This window comes from Archocentrus centrarchus, chromosome 9 (genome assembly GCF_007364275.1).
Source record: "Archocentrus centrarchus isolate MPI-CPG fArcCen1 chromosome 9, fArcCen1, whole genome shotgun sequence".
NCBI classification, from domain to species: Eukaryota; Metazoa; Chordata; class Actinopteri; order Cichliformes; family Cichlidae; genus Archocentrus; species Archocentrus centrarchus.
In genome coordinates, this window is record NC_044354.1 from 24,483,016 (window position 1) to 24,496,240 (window position 13,225).

At 40.6% G+C, this 13,225-nt stretch overlaps 1 protein-coding gene across 1 annotated transcript; it reads right to left on the reverse strand.

The window, feature by feature from the left end:
• Positions 1-318: 318 nt before the first annotated feature.
• Positions 319-12,903, reverse strand: dgcr8 (DGCR8 microprocessor complex subunit). Its single transcript, XM_030737999.1, has 14 exons — positions 12,782-12,903; positions 11,495-12,458; positions 10,485-10,647; positions 5,924-6,066; positions 5,015-5,354; positions 4,735-4,932; positions 4,517-4,618; positions 3,963-4,061; positions 3,480-3,562; positions 3,188-3,288; positions 2,746-2,852; positions 2,443-2,570; positions 2,075-2,188; positions 319-1,822 (listed from the first exon to the last, which is right to left on the reverse strand). The coding sequence occupies exons 2-14, from the start codon at positions 12,179-12,181 to the stop codon at positions 1,739-1,741; spliced, it is 2,349 nt and encodes a 782-aa protein (XP_030593859.1). The 5' UTR covers positions 12,182-12,458; positions 12,782-12,903; the 3' UTR covers positions 319-1,738.
• Positions 12,904-13,225: the final 322 nt, after the last annotated feature.

Genomic DNA, 13,225 nt, shown 5'->3' on the forward strand with positions numbered 1-13,225 from the left:
TTGATGGACTGAATGACTTTATCGCTGTTGTTCACATCAGTGCCAACTAAGTTTTACAAGGCTGCCTTTAAAAATTAAAAAAAAAAAAAAAAAAAAGTATTGTGGCAAATGTACACAGACTACACAATCCATTCAGATGAATCCTACAAATCTGCATGAGCTGCAGGCATCTTTGTTTTAACTATACGTTCCATAGGCTGTCTTCAATTGAAAACACTCATTGCCTAAACAAATGCTTTATCAAGTAAATAGGGATTGGTCTTTCCACTTCCTGCTGAAGGGTGTTTTAGGTCCAATGTACCATTTATACTCTTGAGCCCTTCATGAAATGGATTAACTAAGGCAACATGTAGCCAACAAGATATTTTTTTTTTTTTCCTTTTTAAATAAGGACACAAATGAAAAGCAACTGAAATGTGCTGAGTGGTTAGCCAGTGTTCATGGCAATAGCATATGAATAAAGAGCCAAGTGAGAACTAAAAGCAGAAATGAAATGATCCTCAGCATATTACAGTACTCTGTCCCTGTGCTTGGGGTTTACTGCAGTGTCACCATGTAGCAGGAAGCTCTTATAGAACCCAACCAATACCGGATTTGGCCTAATCTCATATCTGTAAGGGCACGTGTGCTGTCCGGTATCTTTTATATTGAACATAATTCAAAAGTAGCTTAGGATTGTTCAGAAATAGTGTCACAGTTTCTCCAACAGAGTACCTCCAGCGTCACAGCTGAGTTAGTAGTTTGTGAAATTCATTACTTATAATTAAAGGAGTCCTACCATTGTCCCTTTTTAATACCGTGGTATTTTATAAATGTAGACATTTTTGTTATTATCGGCCGACATCACTATAGGAAGTTTCTTATTCCATATAATAATATGCACTGGTATCAGCCACAAAAATCTAACATCAGTTGGGCTCTAGCTTATTTCTTTTACTGAAACAAATGGAAAAAGGCAACAAGACCCTCCACAACCAAGAAGTCGGCCCAAATATCTCAAACGGAGTTATTCCAAGAACAAAAGCATCAGTTAACAAAAACATCTGACAAGGACACAAGTGCATAACAGTTCTGACCAGTGAGCACTTCACACTGCATGTTCTCAACATGCAAAACCAAGACAGCATCTGTCCATTATGAGGAGAAAAAACAGCACACAGTTGTATTCTTCACCCAACATATCCATAACACCTACCATTAAACTACCAAATAAAAGAGGAACGCTGTTTCCCCGATTAAATGAACGGCATAAACAAATATTAGTAGTCCCTTTCAAATACTTTAAGCACAAAAAAAAAAAAAAAAAAAAAAAAAAAAAAAAAAAATCTATCAGCTGCTGGTACTATGCAATCATGACTGGTGAAAACAACACTTCAAAATAAAACTGTGCAGTGGTTTTTGCACTTTAAGAAGCATGCATTTCTGTTTTGATGTGGTTCATCTAATCAAGTCATGGTCACTTCTCTGAACACTGGGGGGGGGGGGGTCTCCTACTGCTGTAATAAGGATACATCAAGAGAGGTAGACGATATTCGCTCTACAATCCGTTCAGTCCTACGCTTACCTCTACCAGCTGAACCAATCAAACAGAAGTGAAGGAAGCAAGCAATAATGAGCCTAGTCAATCCTTTACTATATTGCCATTAGATCTCAGTGATGCATAATTAAGTGGTGGATGTGGTGTGTGTGATGTCTGACAGTGACTGGCTTTCAGTGCTGTGGTTCAGTGATTTGAGATTTAAACGTCGACAGTGCAGAGGGGTTCACTCCCCGGCTGGGCAGATTCCATTATGGTCATCTTGGGCTTCTTCCTCGTTTCCTCCTGGTAGAGAAAAATGATGCAACCACAACATAAAAGACAACAAAAACAATTATTAAATATAAGAATCTGGATAGTGTACATGTCATCTGGTTAAGATGAGACTGGAAGTTACACTAGTCCTTATTTTTTTATTTTTGAATAAAAGGAAGCCAGGATAATGTTCAGCTTTTTTTTTTTTTTTTTTTTTTAAGAAAGAAAATTAAATAACTAAAATAAAAATTCACAAAAAAACCCAAAACAAAACATTCTTACCCTCTGTGTGGCCAGTTTCATCATTTCTTCTTGCAGTTTGTTCAAGATATGAAGGTTTGGCTTATTCTTTTTGGCGTACTGCTGGAGCTCGATGACACTCTTATCGGAGCTCTCCTGAAAGTGAGATCATCGTGTGTGCATGAGATGAACAAGAGAACATAGCACAGGCCACTTTACACAGACTTAATCGTACTGCGCAGTTCAGCTGATCAACACGTGGCATGAACATTCCAAGATGTGCAGAAAAGTGGACTGCAAGCTAGCGCAACATAGGTTTAAAACCCCAACACCAATGACAGCAGCTCATTCGTCGTTTCACTAAAATGTGAGCGATACTCGTCACAGCAGGTGCCGCTGTCAGTCCTTACCTTCTTGACCATCTTATTGCTCTCTCTGCCGTACATGCGCAGCAGTGAGCCCCAGTTCTTGACATGGGGGTGAAGCATCTGCAAGATCTTCTGAGATGCTAGCTGTTTGCCGACCCTCTTGTTCTTGCCTAGATACAAAGAAGGCAAATGTAAAATCACCCATCATTGAAAGCTACTTGTTAGTTTAAAAAAAAAAAAAAGCACTTTACTTACAAAGCAGTTTTAACAGCTGCTTTGAACTTGTTTAGAAACACCCAGCTATGGTCTCACCATGTAGGAACACAGGGATTAGAGTCTACTTACACCAGCCACGCACAGTATGTTTCCCACACGTCATCACATATTCACTCTTCTGGTTCTTCCCTGGGATCACCTCAAATTTAATGCTGGTGTCCCCCATTCCGTGGTTTCTGCAGTAAGGAACAAACATTTAGTTTCACATAAATACTTGAAACCCTGGAACATGGGGCACTTGGATGTAAAACGCAGCCAATCAGAGGAAAGATGCTAAGGAGGAGCTTTAACAGCTTGTTTCAGACAAAGGTTGAACTGGAGGGCTGCACTAAGGCCTGGTAATCAATAAAGAAGGATCGTGTTGAAAAGTTAATCATGCAGAGCTAGTTTGATAAAGATTATGGAGGTAGTCATGAGCATAATATGTCCAGCAGGTGACATACAGAGGCAGACAGACAGACACCGCTTTAACATTCAATCACAAAAGCTATGATGCTCAAATCTACTTTACCTTTTAAGGCACTCATGAAGAATCTGATATGGCGATAGTAGTCCTGCTTTGTTGGTCAGCTCATATACTCTTGAATCTTCTATACTGATATGATTAAAATACTGCAGGAGAGAACACACTGAATGCCACCACTGTTGTGTCATCTTTAATTCTAAAATGATGCATTTTACATGTAAAGTGAAATATCACACAAAACCCTTGCCGTCAGAGTTGGGCTTTAGGTTGCTTTACTTCAAGTAATTAAAAAAATAAAACAGAAAATAAATGTCGAAAACAGAAGAAAGAAAAGTACCTCCAGTTCGTCGCCCTCAATGGGTTTCTCCTCCGAGGTCTGCTTCACAAAGTCAGGTATGAGGATTTCCAGTGTTGCTCGAGCTGCAAAGAACCAGTGAGATTTTACAGCTGATTAATACATGTACTGCAGTGTACTACAGTTATCTCACTCCGCTGTGGGGAGGCACAACAAAGACTGCTTTGGAGCTACAATAACCACTTGACATTTTTCTGTTGAGTTTTCTCTCACAAAGCAGATATGAGCAAGCCATTCAGCACCATCCAACTCTAACATGATGTCTGTTATTGTATGTGTGTTCATAAACCTCAGGAACGAGTCCTTAAACTGATCATCTTAAAATTTATACCACTTCCAAAAGACATCTTCTAACACCCATTATTTTGAATCCATGGACAGTCCTATTCTGAGTACATACAGGCAGGCTGTGACCAACATCAACCTAATGATCAAATGCCCATTACTGTAAATAAAAAGAATTACCAGCTTTATTCTTGGCCAGTTTTTTACTGCTTGCAGTTCCTGTGCCGTACGTGACTCCATCTATAATGACTGATGCTCCAAAGGGTTCGCTTGGATTCTCTGAGGGTAGAATTTCAAATCAAAATGAATTTACTGAAAAGCTCAACAGCAAAAATAACCACTTAAAAAAAATAATTACATACTAGTTTATAAGCAAGACATGATGCAAATTCATTTTTTGGTTTTGTTTTCTCCTCTTTAAACATTCTGATAGAAAATAAGTGGAAAAAGTAACAGAGGAGTGTACTATGAAGCAAATTTGACTTCCTTTGCATCAGCTGGCAAAGGAAGTCAAATAAAACCAAATCAGAGATAATGGCTATCATAATGATTAATATCAATTTTATGAGTTAATCCAGTCTTTTTGCTCCAGATTTGACTACTCCACACAAGATACCAGCGTAAGCCATCATGGCGATTTAGTCTCAACATATCTCAGCAGCCTATTAATCCTGCTTCGTAGTAGACCCCTGTAAATTACCAAATTACCTTTGGACACTTAAAGAAGAACTTACCACAATCAAAAAAGTTGTAAACAGGACGAACTTTGAGGATACGCTGCATATATTCATGTAAGATGCAAACTTCAGATTTTCCATTAGGATTGATGACAAATTCTGTAGAAACCAAAATATTTCATTGCATCAACTCACAATACCTTCAGCAGGACAAATTTAATATCTAGTTCTGAACTGTATGAAATCTACACAGTGTAAATCGAAGGTACCGTCACCTTTCTTAGTGGGAGCATCCTGGACTGACAGTGTGATGAGCTTCTGGTTGGCAGGCAGGATAGGTCTTTCTGACTCTGCTTGCTTCCTCTTCATGTCTCTGTTGAACTGTCTTCGTTCAGCCCAGGTGCGAAACTTCTTGACAGTGACTTGTTCAAAGTCAAAGCATTTCTCCAGATACAGGCGAAATTCTTCAAGTTCTGTAAGGAAGTTTCAAGAAGTCAGACGACATGTTCTACTGCAGCAAAAATCACTGTGTGTGTGCTGTGACAAGCTGTTTACCTATGGACTCATCCTTGCACACCTCCACTTTGGCCTTGACCTGCCCTAAGGCTCCTTGAGCAGAATCACAGGGCAGAGACTCTTTACTCTGGATGCTGATGTCAGTGGTACCTTCTCCATCCTGACCACCACAAGGGAGACTGGAGGACGGTGTGGCTTCCTGCTCCCCTGCTGTACCATCTGACTTGCCTGCTTGCTCTCCACCATTGGCCTCCTCAGCAGGCTTGACAGCAGACTCCTCTGCATTAGGCATTACTTCCCCATTCAGCTCCCTTTCCTCCTGTTCCTTCATTTTCTTGTAGTGTAGGCAGGGGATGCTGCTTACAGGTGGGTCATGTTTCTGTATGAACAACATGTAAGATTGACAGATCTCATTTTGAAATTAACTGGAAAGCTTCCATGAGCTTAAAAAATATCAAATCTTCAAAAGTGATGTTTACATAGCTGTAAAATGTTCAAGATGCAGACCATCCTTTGCCAATATATTTTTGAGGAAAAACAGAATGTGGTTATAGAGTCCTTTAGGCAAAACATTGGAGCCGTTTTCCCTCAAACACTCTGTCGGTATTGGCATGCTTTTTTACACAAGCGCCAACCCCTTTAAATTAGTATACTGAGGCATGTATAACAACAGAAATGACAGCAGTTGCAACTTCTTAAATTTGCCATCAAAGGGTTACCTTTACACTGCTAATTAATTCTGATAAAACAGGAGCAAACAGATGAGATCCAGAACAGAATTTAGGCTTTTGGTGGCAGACTACTCTAGTCCAAACCAGCAGCAGAAGTAAAATCTATCACCAAACTGCTCAGAGTTGACACAGGCAGACATTTATTATAAGCAAAGTTAAATTTTATTCCATCACTATGATGAAAAGAAATAGAAATGAAACTTTTGCTGCATTTTACCCTAATGCTTCCAGTGCCAAGGAAGTACGGTCTGGACCAGGTGACCACTCTGGTTTCTCTGTGTAGGTAGACTGGAATGCCCGAGTTATGGAATGTCATTATCCATCCATCAGGGAGAGGCTCTGTGGGTGGACGTCCCCGACCTAGAACATGAGAAAATGTAAATGTAAAGGCAGGTACTACATGGTACACACACTATGCGGTGAAGCTCATTAGGAATACTAAAATGATATTTCTAGGGGTGTACCCAAATATTTGAGTGTTTATTCACTGTGTACACACCAGTTTTGCAGGGGGTGGGGTGGGGGGGCTGACAGAACAGTTCTGCGTTGCACCTGATTCATGTGACACTAAATGGCATTTGCCAATTGTAGGGTGGCTCACACAAAACACTGAATCATAGTTAACCTTGTTTATATAAACCAAGCAGGGATTTCACCTATACTGAATAGTGGACATAAGTAGATGGATGATCAGCTGAAAAGGTAAAATAGTACTAAGTCATAGCATGTGGCGGGTTATTCATTTAATTCATTTTTGAAAAACAAGCCATTTTATATGTGTAACTACTATTTATTTGGAATGGTAGGGTAATAAGTTCCAATACCCAACTTAAAAAGAAATCCTGGTTCTTGGCACCCCTGCAGAGTTGACTCAGGGTCCGTGTGTTTCTGGTCATTCGTTTTCAAAACTGTTATTAAAAATAAAAAAAAAAGAAAAACTGATCTTTTTTTTAAAATTTTCATTTCATACTCTAAATCCATGTAATGTAAAACAAATTAAATTTCTTTTTGTTCCCCCTTTGAAATCAAAACAAATTTGCAAAGAATAGAAATGGAAAAACGGCCCGTCTCTTTTATTTATTTATTTTTGTGTTCCCATCGACCACCATAAAATTACTGCAGGATGGAGCAGTGTGTTCTTTTTCAGAACAGCAAACGCTTATCTCTCAGGCTTCTGACACCTCCACCTGCAGATGTGCATCAGAATCCACTCATTTTCCGTGCAAAATCTCCTCAGGGAGAACCCCCTTTCTTCTCCACAGCCATGTGAAATGACCGCAGAGACTGCCATAGAAGACGGTCACCATGTCTACAGTTGTTTCAGAATGTGGTTCCAAAGCCATCCGAACAGCTCTGAAAACCATAAACTAATGAGCAAGCATCAAATGCATGCCTTGAGTTTCCTTGATGACTGTGTTAAAACTTCCGGTTTGAGAAAAATAAAAAGACAGGCCGTTTTTCTTCTTCCTATTCTTTGTGGATTTATGTTTTGATTTCAAAGGGAAAAAATATATAATTAATTTTACATTATATGGATTTGGAGTATGATTATTTGGAGTATTTTAATTTTTCAATATCTGTTTTTAAAAATGGAAAAACAAATGACCAAAAAGTACACAGCCTGCTGTTAGTGATATTTATAAGAGGAAGTGATTGGGAATGACAGCAACTCAGCCATGAAGTGGTAGGCCACTCAGAGTGGGGTGAGCAGATGCTGAGGTGCATAGTGCACAATGGTGGCCAAATTTCTGAAAAGTCAGTCGCTACAGACCTCCAAACTTCACGTTTGCTTCAGATTAGTTCTAGAACAGTGTGTAGAGAACTTCCTGGAATGGGTTTCCATGGCTGAGCAGCTGCATCCAAGCCTTGCATCACCAAATGCAATGCAAAGCATCAGACGCAGTGGTGTAAAGCACGCTGCCACTGGACTCTAGAACAGTGGAGATGTGTTCTCTGGAGTGATGAATCACGCTTCATTTAGCAATCCAATGGATGAGTCTGGGTTTAGCGGATGCCACCAGAACGTTACTTGTCTGACTGCATTGAGTCAAGTGTAAAGTTTGGTGGAGGGGGGATTATGGTGTCGTTTTTCAGGAGTTAGCTTCAGCATACAAAGACATTTTGGACAATTTCATGCTCCCAACAGTCTGGAGATGGCCCCTTCCTGTTCCAACATGACTGTGCACCAGTGCACAAAGTAGGTCCATAAAGACATGGATGATTGAGCTTGGTCTGGAAGAACTTGACTGGACTGAGTCCTGACCTCAACCTGAAAGAACACTTTTGGGATGAATTAGAGCAGAGACTGTGATCCAGGCCTTCTCATCCAATATCAGTGTCTGACCTCATAAATGCGCTTCTGGAAAAATGGTCAAGAATTCCCATAAACACTCCTAAACCTTGCGGAAAGCCTTTCCATAAGAGTTGAAGCGGTTATAGCTGCAAAGGTGGGCCGACATCATATTAAACCTTATGGATTAAGAATGGTATGTCACTCAAGTTCATGTGTATGTGAAGGCAGATGAGTGAATACTTCTGGCAACACACACACAAACAAACAAACACACACACACGCTAAAGTTCTTTTTCTGTGTTCAAGGCAATTAGAGGGTGTGCTTTTTCTTTTTTTTAGTGTGGAAATAGTTCTCTCATTACTTTGCAATTTGAATCCCCCCCCTTTTTAAAAAGGTGGAAAAATATTTAGTCTCAGCTTAGGTGCGTGATATCCCTCTCATTCTCAGCAGCAATCATCACAATTCAGGTCAACTTGTTGTAAATAAGCACCTGGTTAAAAATCTATGGGAGTTTGTACCCTGTGAGAAAGACACTGCTTTTAACGCAGCTGTTATGTTTAGCTCGTGTGTACGAGAGGAAGGCAAAGAGACTATTTGCTATTCATTACCATCAATTCTTAAAAATCAAAACCCATTCATAACAGGCCTAAATCAGTGAATCAGTGAAGTGTATTCATTACGTTACAATCAGACTGAAAATTAATATTAGAAACAAATTTTATTTTAAAGAAGGTGCAGTCAGTCACTTTTGAGGTTATTTAACAAGGAAAAAAAAAAAAAAAAAAAACGTGGCTCAGGGGTGGCGTGGGCGACCACATGTATATGCTGCATTGCGATGCGGGTTCGAGTCGGAGCCAAAAAAAAAAAAAAAGCCGCTGTGGCCAAAAATGAAAATTAGTGTGTAATTACATCTTCAAACAAATTGATGAATTCTCATACATTCAATCCATTAAAAATACATAGGAGCGGGTGCAGGTTTATGGAAGCTGCCACGTTGCCCCACCCTCTTGAATAGTGGCCAAGATGGACATCACAGTTCTGAATAATTTAGTTTTGTCTGTGGCTAGAGAGCAGCCACAGCCATAGTATGCCAAAGGCAAAGGAGAAGACAACTCGTAGGCATTTGTGTGCTGTGGAGGGACATTTAAATCCGTGCCTGCACCTTCAGACTCCAGATATGAAGGATCATACCTACGTTTTGTAACCTGAGAAGGTCCCCTTCAACAAAGAAGCAAAAATACAAAGGAAAGAGTCAATGAAACCGGCATCTTAATAACATGCCATCCTCTTCCCGCACACCTCAAGCCTCATCACCTGAAGTCAAAGCTCTAACGCATGAAAATGTGCATAAATATGCTTATTTATTCTTGATATTATCAAAATTACTTTTTGTCAGCAGATTAAACGTGCCCCTCCCCTCTCCGGACAACTGACAACAAGCCGGCTAAATAACAGCTGGTTATAAGCTAACATTATGCAGCTAATGTTACGCTCAAGTGTCCTTTATAAAAAAAAAAAAACAAAAAACAAAATCTAAACACACTTTCCCTCTGATAAACAGTTTTATTACATTCTCACATCGTATGAGATTTTTATTTGCTAAGTGTCTGAGTCCAACAATGTTAGATCCACTTCAGAGAAAGTTTCACTGACAGCGGCTATCAGTAGCAAAACCGCAGCACTTGCAGAGAGAAGGGTTCAGGATGTCCCCAAGACCTCTGTCATGTGTCAGAAGTGAACTTCACTGACTCATCAACTCGTATCAGACTCCTTTCAAAGTTTTACCCCCTCCTCCAGCGTAAACAGACGTAGACACATATTGACAGCTGAGCTAAACAGCAGACTGACAGCCTACACTCATGACAGACGAACAGAGGCCAGAAGTATTTGTCCTACAGCACCCACTGTAGCTAGGATTATGGAAGGGCTAAGAAAACAGAACTCAGTTGACTGCACTCTGCAATCTACTGACATCTAGCGGTGAGATTTTACACACCAACTTTTATGTTTGGTAGAAGAAAAAAGTGTAACACAATCCTAAAGTTTAAAGTACAAACTTCAAACAATGCTTTCTGAAAGTGAACTTTTAGAAATGTGGAACATTTTTGCTTTGCCTTACAAGATTCCAAACCAGAGTAGGTGTTTAGTAGGTCAGTACGTAGCGTGATAACACCACCGTGTGTTCATCAAAGATGGCAATCACCACGTGCTGTTTGATTGTGTGATCCTTTCAGGGGACTGCTTTGTTGTCCACTCTGATTGTGCAAAACACATCTGCCAACCAGTGTCCCCAAGGAGAGCCTGTATTGTTATTTATATACATTACACACAAAAATGTGCAATACAACACAAAAAAAAAATAATACTTTCCCACAATTTATACTGGTTCATTTAAAAACCACATGTAACTAATGCAACAAATATGCGGCACATACTAGTCAGAATACGACACTGTATTGCAGATTACAGACCCCCAAAACTCACTCTTCAGGACAGTCTTAATTTTGGTCATCATGGGTTGAACACCTCCTTCACCATCTGACTGATGATCACTGTCCCCACCATATTTATCCTCTGCCGGGCGCATCTTCTTTGGGACCGGCATGCCCTCTTCCAACAGAGCGTCGACATCATTGTCAAACTCCTCCTGGAAGAGTGAACGGTTAAGGCCAGCAGATAACGACTTTTGAGCAGTTCTAGAGAGTACTGAAATCCTTGTCTGAGAAGAAACTTGAACTAATGTGAGGCCATTATAAAAAACAAACACAAACAAACAACAACAACAAAAATGAGAGAAATATAGGTTAAAAAAAAAAATTATGGCTGCAATATGGGGCATAAAAAAAAAAAAAAAGAGTTTAGAAAGCGATTCTATTTCCCTTCTATTAATTAACCTGATGCACCAGGTGGCTTATTTAAAAAAAAAAAAAAAAAACATCCATCCTGGAAACAGGAAAAGGGCAGGCACTTTAAAAAGCAACCATAGCTGTGATTTCATTGACCACTATTCCCTTGTAAAGTGCCTGCTGGTCCAACCCCAACACACGGTGAGCTTAAAGCCTAAAAAAAATGGATTCTCCAATGATCATGCCAGAATCCAGTTGCCTCACAAAGTGATACATTAACTCTCCCTGCTACAAATTAAATCAGGATTACTTCTGGTTCAAATGCAAAGTCAGCTATTGATGGCAAAAATTAAAAAACACTGACCTCTTCCAGCTTCATACTTCACATTTTCAGTGATTAAAAAACAAAACAAAACAAATTAGTTATCGAACATGTATTTAAATTTACACTGCTTAAGTGAACATTTGGTCCTGGTTTTAGAAATAAAAGCTGCAGAGAAGTGATGCAATGTGAAATAAAACTGTACTTGTGACTGTACTGTTTGTGGGCTGCATTAGACCTCTATTATTTCTATTTCACGGTGAAAGACAAACTGAGTGCGTAGCTGTCAATAAAAGGGGACACTCCAGATAAAAGTGCAGTCATACCTCATAAGAGTAAGCCGTGACCTCGTCATATGCCTGCTCCTGCTGAACTATGACATCAGACTTAAAGCCGCCTTGTTCTCCATCGTCAGGCTCCAGGAAGTTCTCGTAGAGGTCATCCAACTCATCCAGGACAGCAAACTCCACCTTATTTTCTAGATCTACCTCTGCCTCCTCTGACTTTCTGCCTGTAGCATTTGCTGCTCCACAGCTACCCTCCGCTACCTCTTGCTCACTAGCCATGTCATGAAACTCACCATTGAGTCTTTCTAAAGTATCCTCACTTCCTGCCTCCTGCCTCTCACCTGTGTATAAAACCTTCCTCTCTTTGCTACTGCTGCTTTCAGTGAAGCTCACACTAATCTTAACATCTCTGAGCAGCTTGAGGTCTGGCAGAAACTTGGTGACCGGGGGAGCGTGGCGGGCTGTTCTGGGGCACGGCGGGGTGGGATTGGCCTCATCTGAGAGGTGGCTACAGAAAGTCAGTGAGCCCCTACTGAGGGGCTGCTGTGTCTTGGTTTCCCCGTCCCCTGGGGTGTATGTGTATCCATCACCACCAGAGCTAACGTCCATTACCTCTGCGTCACTGGACGTTTGCAGGGGAGGTGGTGGAGGTGCTCTGCCCTCATCTAGGCCAAAATCATCAGGTGGCTCCAAGGGGAGAGGGGGTTGAACATCATCTATTTCCATTTCCTTGAAATTAAGCTAACTTATATAGAATGAAAATTCAATTTCAAATTCTTGACTTGGTGAGAGGCTATCTTCTTATCTAAACACAGATTGCATGCAGAAGCACATCCCTGTATAGACCACGTACCAGAGGTGAATATGCTAAGCTGACTACATTGTTCTTTTCATTAATGTAGACAGCTTTCAGAATCACTGTCTCAATTATTGGAAATCACAATGCATTCAGCTTAATATGGGATCTAGGCACTGATCATCCTCCACTGCGATCTTGTGGAAGCTAGGAAAAAAAAAGGACCAGTGAGAATAGATGTCAGATAACAACTTTATTACTGATAAAATACGAAACGTAACGTGTAAAATACACCTACGAAGCTGCGGCAAATTAAGGTCTTTTGGTTTTGAAGCGGATTAAATATTTATGTAAAATAATCAAATGCAGAACAACCCCTCTTTTAGCGCATCTGCTCAGCCCGCAGCTGCACAGTGGGCCCCTGCTAAGGCTAGCATCATGCTAATGAGCCAAGTGGCAACCCCCCGCGCATACAAGAAAAGGCCAGCAGGTCATAAAATAGCCAGTTACTGAAATACAGGCGTACTCACTGATAAATACGACACAGGTGTCTCCTCTCGGGTAACTGACTACCTTTCTAAATTATTTTAATTCTCGTCGCGCCGCCATCTTGAAGAAAATCCTAGCCGCCGCTACCTAACACACGCCCCGCCTTCTTCTACCGGCTTTTTCATGACCGGATGCTTAGTTAGCCACTCACTGCGTCCTTTCTACTACGTCAACAGCCATGATTCGACCAATCAACACAACAGCGTCACGTATCGTGGCCTATCAGCAACAAGGCAATCGCCCAATACCAACGCGTGTCTGCTTTGAGTTTCAGGGCTACTCCACTGTTGAAACGTCCAGAAGCGGTGCCAAAGTAGTTACAGTTCATGGCTTAATGCAATCTCAAGTGGGTCGGTCCAGTGAAACCTATACTGAGTATAACAAGTCTCCCAAATGTCTCATTCCTTTCAGGGTGAATAAATATA